At 31.4% G+C, this 20,319-nt stretch overlaps 1 protein-coding gene across 3 annotated transcripts; it reads right to left on the bottom strand.

The window, feature by feature from the left end:
* Window positions 1-2,027: 2,027 nt before the first annotated feature.
* LOC109339647 lies at window positions 2,028-8,106 on the bottom strand. 3 transcript variants are annotated; one of them, XM_019577118.1, is made up of 12 exons: window positions 8,006-8,106; window positions 7,749-7,837; window positions 6,688-6,782; window positions 5,565-5,624; window positions 5,421-5,460; window positions 4,378-4,556; window positions 4,191-4,229; window positions 4,013-4,099; window positions 3,416-3,476; window positions 3,082-3,206; window positions 2,379-2,470; window positions 2,028-2,265 (listed from the first exon to the last, which is right to left on the bottom strand). In XM_019577118.1, the coding sequence occupies exons 3-12, from the start codon at window positions 6,733-6,735 to the stop codon at window positions 2,151-2,153; spliced, it is 846 nt and encodes a 281-aa protein (XP_019432663.1). In that variant the 5' UTR covers window positions 6,736-6,782; window positions 7,749-7,837; window positions 8,006-8,106; the 3' UTR covers window positions 2,028-2,150. The 3 variants fall into 3 exon arrangements, with proteins under 3 accessions (XP_019432663.1, XP_019432664.1, XP_019432665.1); XM_019577119.1 differs by having other exon boundaries at window positions 7,935-8,098; XM_019577120.1 differs by having other exon boundaries at window positions 6,688-6,792; window positions 7,749-8,098.
* Window positions 8,107-20,319: the final 12,213 nt, after the last annotated feature.

Genomic DNA, 20,319 nt, shown 5'->3' with positions numbered 1-20,319 from the left:
ATGACTAAAAACACACATGTTACCCTACATTCGCATTACTAAGAAATCATATGTTACCCATGTCACATAGTTAAAACACACATATTACTCATATATTCATATTATTAAGAATATACATATTACTTGTCTATTTGCATGTTTAAGCACATAAGAAAAATAAATTGATAATTTTTAATTTGAATTTTCTACAATTGTTATTAACATATAAAATATTCTCAAGATAATAAGTTAATCAAACACTAATCTTGGACATTAGAGAATGATACCTAGAAGTAGCTAGAGATTTGGTAAGAAAATTAACAACTTGATGATGAGATGATATGTCTAGAACACAAAACCAAGTAAAAACATTTGAACCACAATAAATATGAAAGTTGTAGTGGATATCATATCAGAGGAATCACCATCTAGACCGAGTTATAGATAGTGTGCCAATGAAGTGAATATTAATAGATAGTGTGCAAATGAAGTGAATATTAATGAACCTTCTTTCATCCTTAACGTGATTATTACTTTTGTATCTTTTATGGAAAAGAATTATAAAGAATAGAATTAACGTATCATGTGATAAAACAGCCTCATAATTCCCTTAATCAAAGTCAATTTAAGTCAAAACTATGATTTGTCTCTCCTTTCTATTTTTAGAATTCTTTTTATGGTTTTTCTATTTTCTGTTTTTCCTCTTTAGGAAAGTCTGTTAGTTTTGGTGCCAATTAGTTAGTGTAGTAGTTGGCTTTGCTTTAGCTATAAGGAAAAAGTGACATATGGCATGAAGGAAGGAAAAAGTGACATGTGGCATGAGGGAAGGAGAAAATGACACGTGGCATGAGGGAGTTCTTTTTATTATATTGTTAATAGATCACATGTCATGAGGGCTTGAGAGATTGACACATGTCATGAGATATTTCTTGAGAGATTGACACATGTCATGATGGATTTCTTGAGAGATTGACACATGTCATGAGGGACTTTTAGTTTTGATGAGAGGTTGACACATGTCATGAGGGCTTGAGAGATTGACACATGTCATGATAAAGTTTTTTTTATTATATAGGTAATAGATGCGTTCTATTTTCTAGTGCGAATTAGCTTTGGCACTGGTACACATATACATTTTGTACCACTCCATGTCCTATGGATATATGATTGGTCAGGAAAAATATATTTAAGTTAAAATTTAATTATTAAATATTTTTCTAACCAATTATAAGCTCATGGTAGATGGAGTGGTACAAAATGTGGGATAACAGATGTGCTCCCGCACTGAATGGACACAAGAAATTCACAAAATCTTTAAAATTCAAACGGACATATGATATATTTAAAAGTAGATGACACAAAAATGCTGATATATTCACAAAGTTGAAATATTTTTAACACATAAGAACTGTAACACTTTTTGGCTTACTCATGTAGCATATTGTTATCTTGTCAAAATGTATCTTACACTTGGCAGTGCTTGTAGTTTATGAAAATTGAACTGCTACAAAAGAGATAATACTAACTTATAAGCATTTCGGTGATTCTCACTAGAAAGAATATGATTTCATTAATTGATTTGACATTACATACAAGTTATAACATTGTACTTTATGATCATTGTGGTACACAATGCTTTGAGAAAGAGGATTTGTTGGGTTAAAAAAGAAATAAAAGTTGTATTGTTTGAAAAGTAGAGGGTAATTTAATATTTTAGTTAATGGTGTTAAATCAGAGGGTAGTTAGTTTATGTAAGGGCAAAGAGGAGAAAGGTTTAAGAATCTGTTTATGAGTTGGTTTCTAGAGGATAAAGGAGAGGGAAAGGAAAAGTTTGGGTGCAATGAAATACATTTATAAAATGACTCTCAAGCCTTACTTTTTTTTTTCTCTTCCCCTCAAAAAGTCAACTCGCAAACAGACCCTAAAAGAGTTTATCCATGATAAAGTTATAAATAAAGCTTAATTTTACAGAAATAAGATAATATAACTTGTAAAAAAAAAGAAGAGAAAGATAATCATATAACATAGTTGCATTTTTTCTTGCAGAGAAATCTGCCAACAAGTTCCCAGAAATCCAAGCCATTTGATTTTTTTTCCTATTCAAATCCTTCCTCTATAATGGTAAAACTCTAAATGGAAGAAAAAATAAAATACCAAAAGAAAACAAACTTTCATATATCTGTCAATATTAATGAAGATACAATGACAACATATGCCAGAAAGAAGAAAATGGCAATCTGTATGAAAAACTTGGGATTTTCCCTCATGTTTGGGGATGTCACTGCCCTGAAAAGCAGAAAAATCAATTATACCATAAATCACTTAAGGGGAAGTTAAAGTCCATCACATAAATTCAACTGATATTGTGATCTTCACTTTATCCTTAAGCACAAAGTTACCTAGCAATTCTTTGAGAGAGTCTATTAAAAGGTAAACTTTGTATGAACACAATGCCTGGTCCTGTTAGAAGAGCTGTCACTGCATTGTCACCCTGCAATTTCAAAATCACTATCATATACTATACACCAAAGGGATGCCGAAAGAGTCGCGCGATCCCAAAAGGAAATTTAGAGACACAGCATAACCTCATTTTTGAAATTTCATAGGTAATAAAAGTGGTTATTACAAAGCATAATCAACTGCCGAGTAAAGATGATACTGTTGGGGGGTATAGATCCTCTGTGGGGGTGCACATAATAATCATTTTTGAAAGCGATCAGTGATTAAGAATTGTAAAAAAATACATGCACTTGGACAACATGGTAATGTAAAAATTTAGTCTTCAAGGCTTTTTCGTCATGGTTACGACTTCCACTTTACTCTATTGTTCCACATTCATTTTACAATATCTAAATCCCTTGTTGGCTTAATAATGAAAAATCCCAATTTTTACCATATATGAACAAATATTAACAAAGTTTACTACTTAAGTTGTCAATAATAACATTACTGTTATGCACAAATGTAAAGCATGAAATACTGTTAGGCATATACCTACGCATTTCTACAACAACTACAGTGCAAAGTTCACGAGGCCACAAAAAAGATGTAGCAGTTTTCGGAAACAGGAACATAAAAGGCTTCAGATAAGAAGTCACTTACTCCAAACACTGCCCTCCTTGCAGGACCATTGTATTTTATTTGGATATCGACTGCACTTGTCACAGCAACAATGCAAGAAACATCAACAGCTAGAACTTCGCCAATCTCGAGATTTTTCTGTACAACTGACCATAAGCAAAAAACCAACAGAGCAGCCCATGAGAGACATATTAAGGATGACAAGTAATAAAGAAAGTTGAAAATACTTCAAAGGGTCTCTTAATCAAGAATGACATTTAAAAGTTGGAAGATAAATTGGGAAGGAGAAAAGAGTCCTAATGAGGAGAAAAAACAAGCAATAGCTTTTTAAGTCTGTGTGTGTCAGTGTATATACCGGATCCAGACGCTAGTATGAACGCAAGCCCTTGGCCAACTAGTTTCTGCCTCAAAAATCCCTGTGAATAGTACAAACACAGTTAGAGCAGTAATATGGAGACAATGATAAGAAGACTTAAATTCTTCCCACATTTGCTTTACACTAGATAACCTCTTATTTTGAAAGAAACATTATTCTAACAATTTTATTTGTGACTTTGAGGAAAATTACAAAAAAATTCTGAAAAACCAAGTCATGTGCTTCGGTGGACTATAAGTGGTGAATTATAAGGTAAAACCAAACAATAACTAAATAAACATAAAAAACAGATAAGTCACACCTGGACCAACCATCAGACAAGTAATGTAAGTGAGAACATCTTTCATGTCTACAATATCTATTGGTACAAACAAGACCTCAATGTGTACATTGCAGCCATCACAGATTGGAACATCTTTGAAGGTAAGAATAATAGTCCATTTTATGGGATGTTTCAAAGAAAATAATATTCTTTTGTAAAAAAAAGCAAACTAAGATTGCTTGCCAGCCAAGTGATGCCAAGTATAACTTAGTAACACACAACAAAAACAATCGGAAACTCCGCAATTATGTCACCTCAGCACCACCAATAACATAACGTCCCCTCTGATCAACTGTGTTGATGACCTTCACGTCATTGACTGAGCAAAGAAATGCATCTGGCTACAGAAAATTCATAAAGAGGTTATGCCATGTTCTGGTCCACATATTAAACAGAAAAATTAAAAAAGAAAGACCATAAAATTAGTTATACCTGACACAAAATCTCTCCATTAAACATTGCCAAATCAATCTGTATTTGAATAAGAAATAGATACATATAAAGAGACTTCAGTATGATGAATCCAAATATATGTTTCAGGCGATGAATTTGGAGACCGAAAACTAGAGGAGTAACAATGCATTTTTTAAATAATTTGAGGATGTGTGTAAGAACAAACCGGGAGAATTCTAGCAAAAGAAGGCGCAGAAATTCCAACAAATCCATCACTTGGACCAGAATTAGAAAGAACAATGCTGGCTATAGTTTTGCCAAATAACCACTGCCACAAGCCTCCTTCATTTTCTGGAAGGTAGGCCTTTTCCATTTCAATGGATCCAGACATAAAGCACATGGAACCTACCATTACATGATTCCACAAATTCCATTAAAACCTTGATTCCACAAATTCCAAAAACAAGTTATGCATGCATAGAGACAGATATGTTAAAAAGATCTTACGATAGGGACTACTAGGACAGCACCACAAGAAATTATTAGCTTGCGACAAAACTTACTTCAGGTTCGGGTTAACTAAATACTTAATGGCACATCCTCTTTAAGAAGTGGGGAGGAGCTAAAAAATCACAAACATGCTTTATGGGCAAACTTGTGAGCCAGCAAATCACAAATGAATTTAAGGACTAGGAATTCATTATTCATTAATGTCAAGAACTTATTTAAACCAAAGAATTTAAGCAAATTAAAGTGATGTATTTTAAGAAGAAAGAACGGCCCAGTGCATGAGGCTTCCACTCAATGGCGTCTAGGGAGTATATATGTACACAACCTTACCCTCACAAGTGAAGAGGCAATTTCCAGGTTTGAGCCCATGAGCTCCAAACAAAAAAAGTGATGTATTTTAATACCTAAATAAAAAATAGTGTGTTCATACAAAAAAGATGATTAAATATGCAGCCACAAACAAACAATGTTTCACCATAAAAAACAATGCTTGTTTTCTTAAGGATCTCTTCTCCGAAATCTCTTTAACCACCTTCTCCTTTTCATAATGAAGGCACAACCTAAGCCCCCATTGCAATATTCATTGTTGTCTTTCGAAATCAAGTTTGCAATTTTGCATCATTATCATATTCAAGCATAATATAATTATTCAAAGTTCATGATGAACTAATAAAGCACAAAACTGTAAGATGAAGTCAACGAAAAAATCATCAGGGAAAATGATCCAACACTCTTGAATAGAAGTACTCAACAACTTACCAGGCTTTGCAATAATTTTTTCGTGTGGCTTCAACATTATCTGTATTTCAATAACCAATTCAAGATTGAGTAACACTGTTGTGGATAACATAAAAGAAAGGTAAAAGATATTACATTTTATACTCAGGATGGTCATTCATATACCTGAACCACCTGAGCTTCGCCCCCTAAAATCTGAAAGGGTATGATTGCATCTTCTGGACTCTAAACAACACATAACATGAAAATTTCATTATAAGCTATTAATGATATTTGATAAGAGCAAGTAAACACTTACGAATGTCAAGTATTTATTTATTTGATAGAATCCTATCTCAGCAAGTTAAGGAGTAAGAATCATCTCCAGTACGGGAGAGGGGAGTCTTTTAAAAGCAAAAACAGCATGCTATGTCACTTTTATCCTTAGTAAAAACAAGAACTTCACTCTAGTAGTGGAGAAGATCCTTGTTCCAAGTTAAGAGCCATTGAGAAACCATTAACAAACAATGCTCAAAATCAGTAACGTTTAGGGGATCAAGAGCAAATATATGAATAACATTTCAAAATTACTTTCCGGTTTTCTTAAATTTGTGTTTTTGGATTACTAGTCAGCTTTTCCATTTATCTTGTACTTGCTTTGCTCCTTATTTCAGAGGTTAACTTCTCCTTACACCCCAACCCTAATAGTGGCAGCACTTTTACTGAGAAATGGTTATAAATTATGGTCGCAGTTGCGATTATGTTACATTTACCATAATTGCAGGAAAATGCAGGTTTGAAAACTCTTCAAACTGGAATATTGCAGCTGCAATTGCAGTTGTGGACTGCTATTTATAACCAAGCAGTATGCAATATGAAAATAAACGTGTATCCTCTATCAATTCTAACATTCTTCAAAGCTACCAAAACATCAATGAGAGGTTCATCTTCAGAAAATTTCATTTTGCAAATTCAACATGAAATATGCAAGTTCCATGGAACAAAGCAGAAATTATCATGATCATGAACCCAGACTAAAATTTGTTGTTCTATACAGTTAAGTCACCTCAACAAACTAACTAAACATCAATCTCAATTGCAAAAACTTGTCAATGTATGATGGAATTACAAATCAATCTTCTGAAGACTCCAATTTCGCAAAATAAAAAGCCTCGCTGAGAAGTCATATTAATTTATTATTCAAACTCACCTAAGCTGTTCTATATTAACACAAGGCAAGTTATTGAAATAGAGGACATGATAGAAACTACATATTTCTATCTTCAAGAGCAAGAAGCTATTCAAGTACCTGATAAACGTAAGGCTGAAAAGGCGTTGAGAAAAAGGGTGCAGCCATGGCTGAGACAGAGGGCCAACTTAGATGTTACCAGAGAGATAAAGGGCCTGTTCAGAACTAAATTCACAAAAAGAAATCAACTGTATTTTTAGTATAGAATTGAATTCAATTGCACCATGTAATAATGTTTGGAATAAATCTCAAAATTCATAGAATTCAATTGAAATCAGCTGTTCACATAGCATTTTAAATTTAAATTAAAGGAAATCACTTTAAACATTATCGTTACAAGTTATAATCTTCAACATATTTAAACATAGGCCCATAAGTAATAAGTTTTAAGTTCATGAAAATTTGATGTTAGAATTGATATAAGGATGAAGGATTCAACTAAACAGCTAATGATATAAATTAAAAATTGCTAACACAGCATTTATCTTAAATTATGAATGTAAAGAAGTGAGCTTTAATCCCAATTCTAGTCATTATCTTTTCTGTTGACAAAAAAGCAACCCTAGATCCCATACATATTTCGCTGAATGTGGCTTCTTATTATATGATCAATGGGGCATTTGGAAGACCTCATCTGCGCTTACGAGAACAGCTCATGAAAATAACTTATGACCTTCCTATACGTTCTTTTTGTCTCATTTCAATTATTTCGATAAGAGGGTGGGTCTGAGCGCAACAACAAAGTTGTTTGCCTAGCAACCTAGACGTCATGGGTTCAAATACTGGAAACAACCTCTTCGATAAAGCTGCATACATCTACCCTCCCCATATTCCACTAGGTAGGGGCTTCATGCACCGGGCCACCTTTTTTTCTTCCAATTATTACAATAAGACTGTCAAAATAACTTCTATAAATAAGTTATTTTTAGCTTATTTAAAGAAACTCATTACATCAGCGTTTAACTAAGCTGTTCACCCAAACAACCCCTCATCTACTGACCCACCTGAGCATTTTCAAAAGAGGTGCCTATTGTCATATATACCAATGATAAACACCTTAACCTCAATGGTGAAGAAATTAAACCAAGATTCATAACCAGAATTATAAGGTGAAGATTAACCTGATTCACTACCCAAATGAGAGAAAGCACAATATTTTGCTGTAGTTGTTGCAGCACCGCTAACTGTAACACTTACTCTCTAAAATTTCCTTCACACAGAAAAAAAATAGCAGCTTAGGATAAAACCTCATTGAAATGAATTAAAATGAAAAAATAAGAGTAACATAAGTAATGATCGAATAATACAGTGATAAATCTCAAATTGTTAATTCTCATGCAGAACAAATAATTAGCTGAATAATAATAATAATGGATACCCAATTGAAAAGAGTCTTGGATCTGCGCTAGAAACTATGATTCTGGAGAAGTTTGAGATATTGGATTATTTTGGGGTTGTTATACAATTTTGTGTTTTATGTTTTGTTCTTAAAATGTGTTTTGTGTTTGAATTTGTTGGAGTACACGTGTATGTATTTGTTTCTGATATGGCTTGTTTCTATTGGCTACCGTCACTGACTTGATATGGCTTGTTCCTATTGGCTACCATGCTTAGTATTGATTAAAATTTAAAATTCCAATTGCGTTTCTTTTTAACGGCAAATACTATATAGTTCATTTCAAATTCTCAATCTTATCTATCTTTTTATGGCACTGTAATATTATCTAATATTATTAAATGAATTAGAATTCAGCATTGGAATGGTCAATGGTGTATAAGACAAATATTATTTATAAATTATTACGAAATCATGAATAATTCATCTTTATATCAAAATAAAGAGTAGGTCCAATCATACAATGTTGAAGATATGTGAAATTTGCATAAGCTCATGCTTGAATATGCAAAACAAAGAGTACCAAAAAAAATGAAGAGATGGATTTGTAACTCAATTTATTGAATGAAATTGAATACACATTTAGAATGAAAGTTTATCTATAAAAAGTAACTAACTTAATCGAGTACACTTTCAAACTAATTTAATTAACTTGAATTAATTAAACATTTTTAGTCGAAAGCAACTAAGTAATTGGACCATTGTGTAACTTTTCATTGTGTAATTTCTCACCTATATGCCTTTGGCTTGTTTCTGTGATGGAATCTGAATAGCTTGTGTTCAACACCCTCCATAGGTGACATGTGAATATTAAGGATTATTAAAGATATATGATAGGTTATTTTGGAAGATGATAGTTAGTTAGAAAGTTAGGAATTAGCAAGTTAGGTTTATGTTAGTTAATTACTTTACAAACTTTCTTTTCATTCTTTTCTCTTGTATAAATAAGTCATATTGACTCACTTCTTATTCAATCAATTTCATTCATTCAATGAGAATATTATCAATCTTTGTTTCTCATTCTTCTTTCTTTAAGTTTCTTTAAGTTTTCTTTTATACATTTTTTGATTCATTAAGAAGCTTTTTTTTCATCGCTCTTACCACATTTTAACAAGGATGTCAAGCTTGGAGCGCAAAGTATGGAAGAAATTAGAGATTGCTTTGAATAGCTCATAAAGATCATTTGGAGATTGATTTGAAAAAATAAGCAGTTGGTTGCACAACATGAGAAGCAACATAGTGTTAATATGGAATATTAGACTGGAATATGATTTCTCTAACTACTCCTAGAATATATTGATGTTTTATTTCAACAATTCCAATTTGTTGAGGTGTCATAACATGAGATATTTTATGCAAGATGCCTTGAGAAGTATAAAAACCGGACATCAAAAAATCTTTACCATTGTCTGATCTAATCACCTTGACTTTAATGTTAAACTACATGTAAACATGAGGTCAAAAGATTTAACAAGAGAAAACACTTCTGATTTTTGTTTAGTGAATAATAACCTAGTAAATCTAGATTTGGCATTAACAGTGGTGAGAAGGTACTTGTGTCCTAAAGTGCTTAGGGTAGTAATAGGTCATCATATATCCATATGAATTAAACAAAATACATAGGCATATTTAAAGACACTATCTGAAGATAGTAATATTTTGTTTTGCTAAATGACATATGTCACAATGATCATTTGTCTTATCACACTTGATGAAAGGGAAAATACTTTGCATAACAACTAATTTCTCATGAGAAGGATGCCCTAATCTAGTATGTCAAACATTACAATCATACATGATAAAAGTATCATTGCATAGGTTGTGAGGAATGTATCATTGCATAGGTTGTGAGGAATGTATCATTGCATAAAGGTCATCCTATAAATGAGTTACACCAATCATCCTCAATAAATGCATATCATGTATAAGACGCATAATATTTAAAAAAGTTAGTATACATGGGATTATGTTGATAAGCTTTGAGATGGAAATAAAGTTATAGTGAAAAACAAGTATGTAAAGCACATCTGCCAATTAGAATCTACTATCTTTAATAAGAATTGCTTGGGCTGGCGTTTTTATAATTATATACATCTTACATTATTGATACTTGAATTATAAATGGACATATTAGTCTTTACATCTATTTTGTTTTTTCTAAAAATAAAAAAATCTAGCATTATAATTACATTCAGTCATTGTACTAATGTAAGCAATACTTTTTTAATGCACGAGAATTAATGATTGCTGCAGTAAAATTAATTTTTGCTACATGGAAATTAATGTTTGCCGCAGAGAAATTAATGCTTGCTGCAGAGAGAGATTTTGTTTCTTTCAAATTCATTTCATAATCTTTTGGTTCCCCACAAGTCTATATTCCTAACCCTTCATCTCCACTTTCTTCAAACCATTCATCTACATTTTCTTCTAACCCATCATGCATATTCTCTATCTTTTCTCATACTTCTTATCATTCATTCATTAACCATTTCCCACCATCAACTAAAGGTCGCATTGTATTTTTTACTTCCATTTCTTAAAATGTGAAAACTCATCTTCTTCATCTTTGCTCAGTTTTTGGTATTACCAAAAATGGTCCAAGTGAAAAATGCTTGATGTGAGCATATCCTTCCTATACTGATGATTTTAAGAAGCTTACTCTTGGGCTTTAATATATTTTATGAGTTTCCAGATTTCTTCTTACTTTTCATTTTGTTCTTAAAAATTATCTCATTATTTTTTCTTAAAGATCATGGTTTATTACTTTAAAAGTTCAAACTTTTCACTTTGTGTGTGTTCCGACTTTACATTTTTTTATGCTTTTTGTAAAAGTTAGGTCTTTACAATTTTGTTAAAGTCGTAGCCTTTGCTATTGAAAACCAGGTTTAGTAAAGATGTACCCTTACTACTTGTAGTTCATTAGAAATGAATTTTTTTGAATTTGTTCAGTTTGATTTTGCTAATGATCATTTTTAGTAACTGCATAACTGATTTTTTTAACACTTTGTTGTCAATTACTTTGTTGAAAACAATTTCAGTTTATTATTGATCTTTTTTATTTTGCTAAAGATGCAGCCTTTGATTTTGCTAACTGAATAACTGATATTCGTTTGATATTGTACTATATAAATTTGTGAGTTACCAGTGATAATGCATTAGTAATGAAAATTATATTCCTTTTGAAATGTACTTCTTTAATTTCATATACTTTTATACCATTAAATTAAAGTTTGTTTAATGGGTTGTAATATTTATGAAGTTGACTCTCTGCATATCCATTGTCTAATGGTGACTTTGTTTTCAATTTTTCATCTTACATTACTGAGAGTTGGATTCTAAACGGGTCTAATTACATATAATGTACATAACTTTTTCCTCTCCACTTCAATATTTGTTGTGCAATTTTTTAATTGTATTTAAAGTATAGTATTTCTTTAATGCTTCCTTTAGTAGACTTCTTAAGGTCGACATGTTTTTAGAAAATGTCTCTTTAATCTGAATATAACTATTTACATATGGTGTTGGTTTACATTGTTGTTGGGATAATATTTTTGACGACATTAAAAGCATCAATTTTTTTCTAAATTTTGTTGTTGGAATAATATTTTCAACAACATCATTGTATTATGTTGTTATAGTTTTTTTGACAATGTTTGCATTGTTGTTGTTGATTTTGCTTTTTCTAGACGAAGTGAAGTGCATATACACTGTACCTATGCTATAAACAATTGTGTGTTGGATAATGTTTCAGTTCTATGTTTAATTTCTTCACTCTTGAAAGTCATGGTGATGGATAAAGTTGAGTCTTATACAGAGAGTCATGTCTTCAAAAATAACAAGTTCTTTATAATTAGTGGTAGTTTACTTATTAGCTAAATGGCCTTAACATTTACTATGTTAATACAATACCCTTCTTTTATTAAGTTAAGCATTTACTTGAAGGTGCCTTGACCTTTTCATACTTACTCTTTACCTATGTTGATGGGTTATTTCAATATGTTCTTCTTTTTTGATAAAGGATAATGTCAATTTCACGCCCGTTTGATCTGATAAAGGATTTGAATGATTCAAAACACCTACGGAAGATTGCTGTTAGGATTACAGAAATTTGGTACGTGCAATTACCACCCAAACCAAGACATCTGAAAATGATATTGATGGATGCTAAGGTAATAATATATCATATGTTTAATAATTCATTTGTTAAGAAACTAATATCCAATTTTTGTTATGAATTTAGGGAGACAAGATCCAAGTATTTGTAAGAAAGGATGAGTTCATTGAATGAAGATAACATTTGATGGAAAACAACACCTATGTGATGCACAATTTCAATGTGATGCACAATGATCTCCAATTTAAGGCTTGTGATCATGCCTACCGAATGCAATTCACTGCTGGTACCACCCTAAAGGAGAGAGACTTTCCTGATATTCCTCAATATGCGTATGCTTTTAAAACATTTGGTGATATACTTGCTGGAAACTTTCAAAGTTAAGTGTTAGTAGGTAAGTTATTTACCATATGTATTGTTATATTCAATTATTATTTTTAGTTGCATGATTATAACATTATTTTGTATGATTGACTTAAAGATCATTGGAGTTGTTGATAAGCTGATTTTCACCCACACATAAGCAAACTTGAAGAAGGTTATTTTCAATCTTAAAGATTTTAAGTAAGTGAACTGTGATTTTGTTTTATGCTCAATCTTTGTCTGCAATTACTTTATTTATTTGACACAATTTTTGCATCTTTAATTTTAATCAGTGGTGATATTATCACGTGTACTCTCTGGAAAGCCCATGCTATGAAGTTTTTTAACTACAACAACAACCAAACACTTGGTGAACCAATGATTATTCTCTTTACTCATGCTAGAGTTAAGGAAGGACACGATAATTGTTATATTTTAAGTAATACTTATTCTTATTGTTGCATTATAAATTTGTAATTTTTATTGTTTATATTGTTAGGTAAGTATCCACCCAGTCTAAGCAATTCATGGTGTGGGTCAAAAGTATTGGTTGATGAGGAAATTCCAGATATTCACAAGTACAAGGATAGGTATATTGTTTTAAAAAAAAGATAATTTTGCTTCTTTTAAAAAAATATGCTTGACATTGATTCCAAGTAAAATGGCTACTCATTAAATGTTTTTATTTTTGTAGTTTTTCAACTATCAGTCTATCATGTGACACATTGAGCCAAGGTAATTGTCAATTGTCACGATATTCTAACTTATCTGATGATGATCGATTTTTGTATAAAGCTGAGGTCGAGACTATGTCTGCAATTGCGCCCCTAACATCAGCTGAGGTAAATTTATGTTATATTACCCATTTTCTTATGAGTTATGTCCTTATAAATTTTTTAAATTGTGTAGGAAATTACTTGTGTTACTATTGGAATAACTGCAATGTTTATTGTTGGGAAACAAGGATGGTATTATGATGGATATATGAAATACACTAAGAAGTCTGAGGTTAAGGATAGTCCTTTCACCTGCAAGTGCGGAACTTATAATTAGAGGTCTACCTCAAGGTAAAACTGTTTCAGTATATAGGTATATAGATTTAATACTTAAATTGTGATTTTGTCAACATGTTAGTCCCTTATGGGTTGATTTATTTTTTAGGTACAAACTGGATATTAAGGTTATTCACCAAAATGGCAGTGAAAGATTTGTCTTCTGGGATCGCCAGTGTGCTGACATCATTGGAATTCCTGCATCCGAGCTCCGAAACTAGATGCTCGCTGTATGTATTTTTACATATATGCATTTATATATATCCATGTCAAGAAAAATTTTAAAAACTGCCCAAATAGCTATATACTTTATTAATGGTTCTTTAATTTTTAGGAAGGGGAAGCTGATCCAAAGGCATTCCCACTCATTCTTGACACGCTCCTCGCAAGGACAATGGTTCTCAGAGTAAAAGTGCAGTCATCCTACAATCATTCCTCTGTGATAAGACTATTTGAAAATCCAATTCTGATCAAGAGTATAGTTGATCAATTTGGAATATTAGAGGTACATTCAGTCAATTAATACATTTGTTTATTTATAAATAAATTTAGTGTACATATTTTTGGATTGACATTAATGGATTTTTTACATGTTATTAACCTGGTACAACGTCTGAGGAAGTCAAAGGAAAACGCGATGTCAATGAAATCATTCAATATGAATCTGTGAGTGCAATCAATTATTTTTTACAATGTTTGAGGTGCAAAGGTAATTCCACTAATAGGTGTGATACATTTACATTTTTCCACTTGCATGAGTAGTCTGTGTCTATCACTGTTGATCATGATCCAGACAACCTTCAAGTTGTAACTCCAACCAAGAGGATGTCTGATGACTTAGACTTTGACCTGCTACAAAACCCCCTCTATAAATCCACTCAATTGTCATCCTTCAAGGTGACAAAGCATATCAAGACTGAATGACTAAATTTAAATATGAAAAATCATGTACAACCTTTTTGAGGACTAGATTTTTGAGAACTACTACCTTTTGATGCATCATAGTAGGATGTATAACCTTTTTGAGAAGTACCTTATGATGTATCACAGTAGGATGTATATTTTGTGACATCCAACCTTACCACCCACAAACTTGCTGTGAATTAACACCCAAGTTGTTAATTATAAGTACCATATATGTCACCTCACATAATTGAGCAATATAAAAAACCTCTTTGCCACATGTAGATAGTTACTAACAACACATCATTGACTAATCACCTCTTAAGAAATTCCGTCCGTGATTTTATACCTTCAACAAAATACATTTAAATAACATATTTGACTAACATCATTACTTACATGAACACTTTGTTATACACACTTTACATATATGATTTTAGATAAGCCAATTTATCTTTGCTAAAATATAAGTTGTTAGGTCTTAAAACTTATCTTTAATAAGCCATATGATCTTAGGTAACATGATATTAAACCATGTCCATGTGATATATCCTTTGTAACCGGAGCATCATGTCTCACTATGGATTTATTACTAACATCATTATATTACTAAAATAGAATTTCACCTTCAATTTTTTTATATTTATTAAAACTTAGTATTGAGATCATCATATTTTCTGCCTATAATAATATATTTCTATAAATATTATATATTACTAAACAATTTATTTTGGAAAAAAGATCATGATGTTTACCAAATGAATTAAGCCCAATGTTAATTTGTCTTTAAAAGGTGATGAATGTTACTTAACTCACCATATTTTGTGTAATCAGATATTTCTATGTCTATATTATATATATACTTTATGAATTTTTGTTTGAACAAATAGTCAGCCGCAAGTAAAGTAAATGACAGCCTATTACAAAAAAAATGGAACTGTATAAACATGGAAGCTATGGTACGTATTATAGAATAGATTGCCTAACTTTATAATATTTCCTATTTAGTTTGCATGAATTTAGTTGATATGTTTGTCAATTATTTGACTTCTTTATTATTTTTATAATAAAGTTTTCATTATTCATTTCAGTTACAATAACAAACTATCTCTAAATCAATACTTATAAGCTTCCAATGACAAACTATCTCTAAATCCATTTCAGTTATTGTTTCAATTTCAACTTATAATAACACCAATTTTTAGTAGTTTTAATAATTTTTCAAACACATAATATTGCAGGTTAATTGATATGCTTTGTCCTACATAACATTGGTAAACCCAATGAAATGATGAATGTTCAATAGGTACAAATTCTACTTTCACTCTAAATAAATAAAAGTGTACTGTTCAGACTTAGAGGCTAAAGTAAGTCAACAACTTTCCTGTCAAGTTTCTCCAAAACCACAAGTTCTTTGGCTTAGAATTTTTTTCTGATATATTTATATAATTATTTAATAAAAAAGTTAACATTTAAAAAAAAATCAAATGACTGTTCACTTGCCTTCCAATGATAATATCTTTTCTGCTTGCATAACACCTCTCCTTCTAAAACGTTGTGACAACTTAGGTTTTCAAATAGAATCACAGTTTATCATGGTCACTATGATCTATGCTTCTTAACTTCCTCAAGTAACAATGCAAAACACCCTCTCATCATCTCCTTCTATAGTTTTCTTCCTCTTCTCTTTTCTATTTACACATAATCCTATTTAAACTTACTTAAACCCTCTCCCATTTTTCTTCTCTGTTTACCATTTACATTACAAAAACCCTCTTCGTTTTTTTATAAGTTGATGTTATTAAGTTAAACTGAAAACATTTTTTTCTTTTATGTTTACAAGTATTAAGTTAAACAAAGATTTTTCTTTTCTTTTTTGAAAACATTTTTTACTTTTCTCTTGCCTTTTATGTGTAGAAGTAGTACTTACAGTTGAAGAACCACATTGACTTCTGTATTTAACTACTATATTTGTATTTACAGTTGAATAACCATTATCAGTTGTCAAAAGAAAATCAAAGTCATTTGATATTATAAGATTCAGGTATTGTTACTGACTCTATACATAATGTAGTTACCAACATATATATCTCTCCATTCGGATAGTGGTTTTCCGGGTTTTGAATGTGGTCACATTTAGTACATGATGTTGTCCTCCTCTAATATTCAATATGTATTACTAATGAGCAAGTTATTCTATAATAACATATGTTATTGCTTTTGAAATTGTTGCCTTTAGAACTTTCATGAATACCAATTGTAGTCTTTGATGATTTATCCGCTCTTTACTTATTTCCATTTTGTATTGAATAAATTTTATTTATTTACCAACTTATAGTTTGCATTATCAGTTTTCCATGGATTTATTAAAGATTGTACCTCATTTTTTTAATTATCCACTTATATCCAATATGAGTTTTATATTTGTTTTATTCCTTTGGTATAGTTAAATAACCGCACTAACATATCATATACAAGGTGTATCAGATTATGTATTTTATTAGAAAATAAAACAAGTGTATTATATTGTTATATGTGTGGTCTTTAGATTTTGTGTTGCTGTTGTTGATTTTGCTCTTAATGAGTCACGTGAAGCATATATACAATGTGTCTAACTAAGTATCTGAAGTGTTAATCTTATGACATATTATAGCTTATTGTTGTTGATCTTCCTTTTTTAAAGGTGACTGAAATTTTCAGTCTATCATTCGAGGTTTACTTTTGGAATGAAATTTGGTGTTCCCCACTTAAAGTTTTAGTCATTTGGGATGTTAAAGAAGATCTTTGCTCCTGACCTTGACAATGTTTTGATGAAGACACCAACATCACCAAAAAGAATAAAAGGAAGACTACTTATGAATACCAAGAAGATTAAAGCTTCAAGACATTTAGTCTAAGTCTAAATAGGTACTTCTATCCTATACTCTTTAATATACTAAAGTAGTAATGCTCAACATATTTTAAAAGGAATTGAAACACTTCAAGTTTTAAATAAAAACATTTTTCAAAATATTGTGTAACAAGTTACTGAAATTTGAGTAACAAGTTACATGAGTGAGAATTAGTTATCCAACAATATTTAAATTGGAGTAACCGATTACTCAAATTTGAGTAACCGATTATTCTAAGTGAATTTTAATTCACTGTTGGACAGAGAGTTTGAGTAACCGATTACTCAAGTGAGTAACCGATTACTCAATGTAATTTTCAAAATGTCACATTTGGGTAACCGATTACCCACTTGCTGTAATTGGTTACTGAGAGCTGTCACAATAGTTTTTCAGATTTGAAACTCAAGGGTTTTCATCCCAAACGAAATGTCTTCATTCCAAACAATTCCTACTCTTTCATAAAGGCACAATGACTGATTGTAATGCTTATTTAAAGGCATTTGAACACATAATGAAAAGAACACTTTGAACAACTCTTTCACACTTTTCTCACAACTTTCCTGCACTTTTCTGAAATAGTTTTATGCACTTCTAGCAACTTGAACACAAACTTTCAGAGCTATTTTTATGAGTTGCTTGATGTAAAGTGTTTTAAAGTTTTGTAAAACTTAAAGAGCATTATTTACTAAGTATACAAAAGAGTTGATTGAATTGCAAGTGTTATTATATTTCATACTTGTAAAGGCAATCCAAGCCATCATTCGAGTTCTTCATTTATTGTAATTACTTTCTTTCACGGAGTGTGAATAGAAAGGGGACAGAGTTACTTGGAAATGTGTTTTCCAAGGTGATAAGTATTAGTGAGTGTGTAAGGTACATAGAGATATCGAGGAGAGATATTGTAATTACAACTCATAATATTTAGTGGAAAATCTCTTGTGTTGCAAGAGTACTACGTAGCCTTCGGTGGACAAGAAGATGAACCAGTATAAAATCCTTGTGTACTCTCTTCTCCCTCACCTCTTTGATTTATTCTTGTTTATTTTCTGCAATATTATCCGCTGCATTTTAACTCTTCATTTTGCAGAAAAAGTGGTCATAAATTTTAGTCAATTAATTCACCCCCCTCTTAGTTGCAATCTCAGTCTTACAATTGGTATCAGAGTTATTTTTGAGTAAGTTATTCTCAAGTCTGATCCTATATTGAAGATGACCTCAAGATCATTCATAGGAGAAGGTTCTAACATCAACCGCCCTCCAAGCTTGGTTGGAGAGTGCTATGATTTCTGGAAAATCTGGATGAGAATCTTCATAGAATCCATAGACTTAGATATATGGGACTCAATAGAAGAAGGTCCATTCATACCATACATGGTTGTTAATGGGGTTAAACAACCAAAACCAAAATGTTCATGGACCGTTGAAGATAAAAATAAAGTCCAATACGACCTAAAAGCCAAAAACATTCTTATGTCGGCTCTTGATGAAAAGGAATTCTTTAGAGTGTCAAGTTGCAAATCATCAAAAGAAATTTGGGACACTCTAGAAAGGATACATGGAGCCAAAGAAGTATAAAGGTCTACAACAAATAGTGAAGCATCAACATCAAAACAAAAATCTACATGCTCAATATGCAGAAAACCAGATCATCTAAAACGTGCTTGTCTAGCCCTACAAAAGCATCATACTTTCAAAAGAAAGAAGGGCAAGAAGCGTAGAAGAACAAATGTTATATCAAAAGATAAAGATGATGGTTCAAATGTAGAACTCAGAATAAAGGAGCAAGCACATATTTCCTTGATGGCTTCACACAATTCAAATGATGATTATGATGTTAGTAACTCTGAACCAAATGATACTTTTTCATATGATGAGTTACAAAATGCTTTCAATGATTTACATCAAGAATATGTTAAGCTTTCCAAACTTTTCCTAAAACAGAAAAATGAAATTTTTATTTTGGAAAGCCATAACTAACAGATCCTAGAGGTCTTGGCTATGCAAATAGTCATGTGGCTAAAAATGGGAATATCCTAGGAAAAGTAATTGTGGGAAGCACTATAAAATTTCATAAAGAAAGTGTCCATACTAATTCTATTTTTAAAATAAAATCTTGGACGCGTAAGCATCTACCCACATGTTCTTACTGTGATAAAATTGGTCACACACCTAACACTTGTCATATTAGAAAATATGGTGTGTCATCTAGCCAATATAAATGGATAGAAAAAGGTGCTCACCCCGTAGGACCCAAATCACATGGGTACTTAGAAAATATTTTTAATTTGTTTTGCAAGATAATTTGGGAGCCACCTGCAACCTATGGTATTTGGATAGCGGCAGCTCAAAACACATGACATGCGACATATCAAAATTCTCTGTCCTTACTCCATGGGACAGAGGATATGTCACATATGGTGATAATAACCAAGGAAGAATTCTAGGAGTTGGTAGAATTGGCAAGCCTCCCTCAACTACTATAGAAGGTGTGTTATACGTTAAAGGACTTAAGCACAACCTTCTCAGCATAAGTCAGCTATGTGACAAAGGCTTCCATGTGGCATTCTACCCAGATAAGTGTATCATAGAAAGTAAGAATCCTCAACACTCTAAACTAGTTGGTAAGAGAATAAACAATATATATATTATATATATATATATATATGATTGATATGAATTCATCTTTACTAATAACATGTTTAGTTGCAAACGATAATCATGACGCATGGTTATGGCATATGAGAATTGCTCATATTCACAGGGACCATTTGAACAAACTTATAAAGAAAGACTTAGTTGTTGGTTTACCCAAAATGAAGTTTGTTAAAGAAAAACTATGTGGTGCTTGTCAAATGGGTAAACAAAAAAAAACTTCTTTCAAACCTAAGCATATGGTTTCTTCCGATAGACCATTGCAATTACTACATATGGACTTGTTTGGCCCCTCAAGGACAAAAATTTATGGTGGTAACT

The sequence above is a fragment of the Lupinus angustifolius genome, unplaced genomic scaffold, assembly GCF_001865875.1.
Source record: "Lupinus angustifolius cultivar Tanjil unplaced genomic scaffold, LupAngTanjil_v1.0 Scaffold_85_100, whole genome shotgun sequence".
Taxonomy (NCBI): Eukaryota; Viridiplantae; Streptophyta; class Magnoliopsida; order Fabales; family Fabaceae; genus Lupinus; species Lupinus angustifolius.
Note: the sequence above shows the minus strand (reverse complement) of the source record. Positions and strands in the feature narration are given on the sequence as shown.

What these genes read in the sequence shown, in the direction of transcription:
- LOC109339647 (XM_019577118.1), bottom strand. Translation starts at nt 6,735, where the DNA reads ATGGCTGCACCCTTTTTCTCAACGCCTTTTCAGCCTTACGTTTATCAG. An exon ending in TTCAGCCTTACGTTTATCAG is followed by an intron (nt 5,625 to 6,687) that starts GTACTTGAATAG and finishes TGTGTTGTTTAG; the next exon opens with AGTCCAGAAGATGCAATCAT. An exon ending in CAAGGAGGGCAGTGTTTGGA is followed by an intron (nt 2,471 to 3,081) that starts GTAAGTGACTTC and finishes TTGAAATTGCAG; the next exon opens with GGTGACAATGCAGTGACAGC.